This window comes from Nanorana parkeri, unplaced genomic scaffold (genome assembly GCF_000935625.1).
Source record: "Nanorana parkeri isolate BGI_ZX_2015 unplaced genomic scaffold, ASM93562v1 scaffold46, whole genome shotgun sequence".
NCBI lineage: Eukaryota > Metazoa > Chordata > Amphibia > Anura > Dicroglossidae > Nanorana > Nanorana parkeri.
In genome coordinates, this window is record NW_017306314.1 from 2,785,122 (window position 1) to 2,791,005 (window position 5,884).

The following is a 5,884-nucleotide window of genomic DNA, read 5'->3' on the forward strand; positions in this document are numbered from 1 at the left end:
CGGGCTTGCGATGATCGAGAGTGCGATCTGCCTGTCCAAGATAGGCAGATCGTACGTTTTTTTAATCCCTGTACAACCATCGCAAGACTAAAGTCTTGCGATGGTTGTAGAGTGTATGGCCACCTTAAGACTCCATTCACACCTAGGCGACACCTATTATGCGTGTGTTTTACAAGCATATATTAAATTGCATGTTTTTGTTTTTGTCAACAGATTTTGGCACATTTATGAGAAAGAGCAAAATACAGGTTAAAATGTTTATATATATATATATATCACAATGCGCATTTTCAAGTGTTTTTTATTGAGTCTATGGGACAAAATGCACGGAAATCTGCCCCACAGTAGCTCATGTACTATTTCGATTGGCAGGCATATTTCTGCTTGTGACGAAAGTCACAGGTGTGAACGGGGGCCGTGGAAATGAATGGGACTCCTTGTGTGAAGTGTTGCGCTGAATCAGCTGCGCCAATACGCCTCGATGTGAATGGAGCCCAAGAACAAGCCACCTCTGAGGATCAGGCGAGTATGACTTTTTTATCTTCCTCCTAGACCAAAACGGGCACTTAACCCTTGCAGTGTTGGGTTAAAAAAAGAATTTCCCCATAGTTCTTTAAGAGCTTTTACATAAATTCTACTCAACAATAAAGTTTTAACAGGATGTTAATGCAATAAGAAATGGATTACACTTATTCTTTAAACACCCACCTTGAGACTTTCCATTTATGATAAGCTGGGCAAACACAGCAGCATAATTTCCTTTCATTGCATTGCCAATATACATCTTTGATGCATTTTCACAGGGGGTGTTAATTATGAATTCCTTAAAAGAACAAAACTAATGTTAGTAGAATGAAATCTGAGTTATTTTTTTTACCCAAACAGCCAAAGAGTGAAGAGAGCTAATCCTGGGCCTGATATAATAAAGTGTGTTAAAGTGAACATATGGACACTTCAAACATTTTCATATGATTAGAAGTCTGACATGAACGCAGATTAATTTCACCTCGTCCGACATGTTAATAAATCAGGACTAAGTATATTGTGTACTTGCGAGGCATATAAATAACTGATGTCCTATTCATTTTTTACTTTTATTTTTGAATCCCGCGGTCCTATACTTACCTTTTTTCCAGATCCGCCATGTGGGCTGCAAACCTGCTTGACAACATTTTTGCCAGGCCCATGCTTGATGTAATCTCCATTTAATCCTAAAGGGATTTCATACTCTGTTGGAGTTCGAACTCTCCAAAGGATTGAATAGTGACTGTTTAGCGCAGGTGGGAAGTAGGCTGTGAGCCCCTTGGAGGATCGGGCACAAGAGATCTCGTTGTGGTGTGGGATTCTACTTTTTCTAGTGTCTGTCTTCCCTTCCTTTATCTTTATGTACTCCCTGTCTATTTTATGTTGTCCACTATACTGTCTATCTTCTTGTTCTACCTTTATGGGCTGTTGATATATCCTACCATACATTTAACCCATTGAGACACAGGCACTCACCCCTTTGCAGAAACTAGCCTTGATGGTTCACTATGTTGTGCATTATTGAGCAGCTTCCATTGATTTTGTTTTCCCTTTCCTAACTGAGATACTTCATGTGTTCTCTGTATATTGCTTGAGAAGTGGCACTCTGTTCTGATGTTCTGACGTTTAAATTACTTGTGTATGTCAATTTTTATAAAATTCCAATAGAAATTATAAATGGAAAAAAAAAAGAGATCTGGTTGCAACGGGGATAGACTGGGAGGTGGGCTGGAGTTGAGGAAGGGGGGCGGGGGGGCTTTCAAAAATAAGTGTTACTGCACTACAAGTACAGTTACACTTTATATACCACATATAGTATGAACATTGCGGTGGTTTAAAATCACTAACTATATCATTTTAGCTAATTTTCTTGAACAGTGAAACAGCAGCTAATAAAAAAAAAACTTTCAACCTTCCACATCTCCACACAAAATCTGTCTGAGACTGCCAACCTCCATTATACCATGTAGGCAAAGACAACAAGCATGGAAAGCTTTCAAGGGACTATGGGACAGAGGATTACTTTTGTCTCAGACCTAAACAGCTATGACATGCACGAAATGGGTTGTCATTTATTTAAATTGGTAATAAACTAACAGTGCTTCAAAGACTTTGCCTATACATGTACGTAGTCCACCATAGAGGCATGACTGCACTATGGTGAGGTCACATGACATCCATTGCACATTTGGTTGCATCTTTAAACATGCAATTATTGTAAATTTCAATACAATGTATAGAGTTTCTGCATGATAAACAAAGTTCAGAAATTCAAGCAAAGCAACCTACCCACTATAAAACTGTCACATAAAAAAGGAAAAACAAAAAAGCAGAATTGGGGAAATTTTTGACCTATGTTCCCTAGGGACATTCCAGAACTGAAGTAACATCAAACCATAGCCTGGCTATTTCTGGCTTGCTCAGAACTAGACGTTGCATATTGAATTTTGTAATCTGTATGAGTAAATTGTCACATGACTAAGAAGATTCAACAATTAAAAATGATATTTAAAAAAGTGCTTTGAAGGCTTCTGCCTGCCTGAAAATCTATTTTTCCCCGCTAAGACACTTATTACCCTTAGGGCTCATTCACAGGGTCAAAGAAGGCTGTATATGCATATGTTTCTGTGCCAGGTCATCACAGTTTTTCCATAGATCCATGGCCAGCAGTCTGTAAGAAATCAATGACAGGCTTACAGGTGCAGAGGCTGTATAGAAATTCCCACACATCCAAACGTTTACATCCATGCATGGCCCTGGATGCAGACAGACTGCGTCCAGGGTCATGCATCCATCCCTGTGCAGATGTATACACTTGGATATGCCAGAACATCCATACAGCCGCTGCAATTGTCAGCCTGTCATTGATTTTTTTTTTTTAAAGGCTGCTGGGCGTGGCTGCACGGAACGCCTATGTCTCCCGAGTGCACAAGCACATGTAGGGCCCTCAGTGCCCGTGTGAATAAGACCTTATTCTGTAAACGGAGACTGACTTTTATTATAGAGCTACAGTTATTTCACAGATGGCAACACATGCTACACTTGAATAGTACTGTAGTGCCTCCTTTACAGTTACCAATGGTACACTACAAGGGTCACTAAGCCATTCAATGTTTGCCCAATCAGGAAGGTTCTCAAAAGGCATAAAAACACATAAGGCCTCATTCACTCGAGTGCTAGGATCCGTACATCCGTGCAGTGGGCTGGTAAAATCAATGACAGTCTGTGGTTGAACGGATCTTTACGCACATCCCACCGTCTCTTTACGTACAGGGACGGTTGCACAGTTCTGAAGTCAGTCTGCCTATCTGTAAGAGAAGAAGCTCTATGTAAGCTCCAAGTCGCTCTAGGCAGAACGTACTCAGGGCTAAGCACTCTCTCCCCAACCCCTCATGAGAGCACTGAGGCCCGGATATTGACTACTTAGGCACCCAGCATTGCATTATGGGAGAAAGAGGAAAGAGTCTATGCTCCCCCACACCTATAACAGCAAGGTATGTCTCTTCATTCCAGGAGACTGACGAAATGGAAAGGAGAGCAAAGCGAAGGTAGGGTAGGGGGACATTTAAATCATCTTATTGCTTTCACTTGCACGTCAAAGAAAAATTTGTCTACTATGAGCACTGCATCACCAAAACTGATGCAGATCAGAAAAATGTTGCCTGGTCTCATAAAACTCTATTTTTTGAGATTCAAATGACAGGGTCAGGATTAGGAATACCTAGCATGAAACCAATAGTGGTAGGGGTGCATTGATGTGGGTAATATTTTCTTCACTCACAGGATTCTTAATACCAGCTGACCAGTATTTAAAGGCCACAGCATACCCAAGCACTGTACTCTTGCTGACAATATGTACCCCTTTTTGGGTGCCACTTAGTCGTATCTGATACAGTGGCCAGTGTATGTACATGAAGGTAGACCTATTGTCTCATTACAAATGCCAGATCTAAATTTCTGTGCAGTGATTTGGCCTTGCTGATCCTGATAAAGTGACACAAAACTTAAGAGTTAAATCTTAAAAATGCAATCAAGTACCATAACCATCTACAAAAATGTATCTTATTTGTGTATCACTCGCTGTAGATCCTCAAATCATCTCTGAATTGGTGCTGAGACTGTCCTTCCTTCTGGAGGGTGGCTACTTTTGTCCTCCATGGTCCCTGTGTGTGTTGTAAAGTAGCTATCACTCCAAGCTCGCTCCCGTGATGGACTACAATCTCAATACAAATTAGTAAACTAAACGTGAGATTGTAGTCCATCACGGGAGTGAGCTTGGAGCGGTGGCTACTTTACAACACACACAGGGACCATGGGGAAAAAAAGTAGCCACTCTCCAGAATTGGTGTCAGCACCAATTTAGAGACGATTGGAGGATCTACAGCCAAGTGATACACACATGAGCTACATTTTTGTTAATAGGTAAGGTACTTGAATGCATTTTTAAGATTTAACTTCCGAGTTTACTTTAAGATCAAGGAAAGTCTACCGGACAGCCTGTTTGAAAACTATAGATACTCTGCATTCTCTAATAAAGTGAACGACCCACAATGTTGCTGTTAGCCAGTAACCATTTGACCTTTTACCTAGACTTTCGGCCACATGAGTGAGCTTAAGAATTACGTATTCTATTTATTTATTCATAGCAAACAATAATTCAAATCCTCCACATGGGCTGTGTATGGATGGCAACATAGCTATCCAATTTCATTTTATTTAAAGGACGCATGAAATCAAAAACAAAGATGACATTTTCCTTCTGCTTGAGCAAGTTACTGACATGACACAGTGGAATTTGGCCTTCAGTATTACTAAGCATTTCCTTTTTTATAGTTACTGGGAAAAAGAAAGCAGAAGTGCTCACAGTCTACAGAAATATGATTTCACAAGATGCTAGGAGATTTGCCTATTTACCAGCCAGGTCATGACTTAATTCCTACCTGTGACACTGGATCAAACACGGCCTGCGTGAGAATCCCTCGTACATTGCTGCCATGCCCTCGCTCTGTCATTGCAAACATGCCTGTGCTTTCCTGGTTCTGTTGGGGAATAAAATACAACTGATTTTAGTATTCAGAGAGTTAATTTTAAATTATGCTTCAGTTTTATGACAGTAAACCTGGTACAAATATGGCCAATTCAGATTAAATAACATGAATAAAAAATAGCATAGTTAAGCTGGCTATGCACATTTTGGGACTGGCTCCTTTGACAAAAATCAATTGGAAAAATCAACTTTTGTCAAATGGGAATGTGGGTCCGGAGCAAGCCCCACATTGCTTAAATTTTAAAGTTTAAGTCAGCAGGTCTCGGCAAAAATTCAAACAGTGTATGGTCAGCTTAAGGGGATACCTTCAGATGCAGAAGCTACATACAAAATCTAGTCTTTTCCTGTAAAAACTGATCTGGGCCCTGCATCTCCCTATTGGTGTTTTAATAAGATAGGCCACCCTATTGACCGACAAAGAGAGGTGGGAGGGTGAAGCAAACTTTCACATAACTTTAGTTGCTTATATCGCTGGATCTACTGGCTGTTTTCACTTAGGGGGTTCCCTCTGCTCATGCATCTTTTTCATCATATTCGGAGTTTAAATTGCCTAGTCTTATGAAAGGCCTCATTTAAATCAGTAATAAACTCCAAAACTTTGTTCAATAATAAATCCAGATCAAACAAATATGCATTGCCCAGCAAAGTAGGTCTTACATTTTTTGCCTAAGCACCTAGAGTCATCATGTTTCCAAACAGCCGGTTCCAACTCTCTCAGCTCCACTTCCCTGAACTTCCTGTCCAGTACAAGAAAACAAGAGACAAAGTCTCCAGCAGCTCTCCATCTACTAGTTTGGAGAAGGCTGAAAAGAG

General features: G+C 40.4%; 1 protein-coding gene across 1 annotated transcript in view; it reads right to left on the minus strand.

Moving 5' to 3' along the window:
- The window catches only part of ACOXL (acyl-CoA oxidase-like), a 273,176-nt gene that overhangs the window by 214,887 nt on the left and 52,405 nt on the right, over positions 1-5,884 (minus strand). Inside the window, exons 5-6 of the mRNA XM_018573020.1 lie at positions 4,965-5,063; positions 709-823 (exon numbers count right to left, since the gene is read on the minus strand). Of these exons, the coding sequence (XP_018428522.1) occupies positions 709-823; positions 4,965-5,063 (214 nt within the window). The remainder of the gene's footprint in view (positions 1-708; positions 824-4,964; positions 5,064-5,884) is intronic.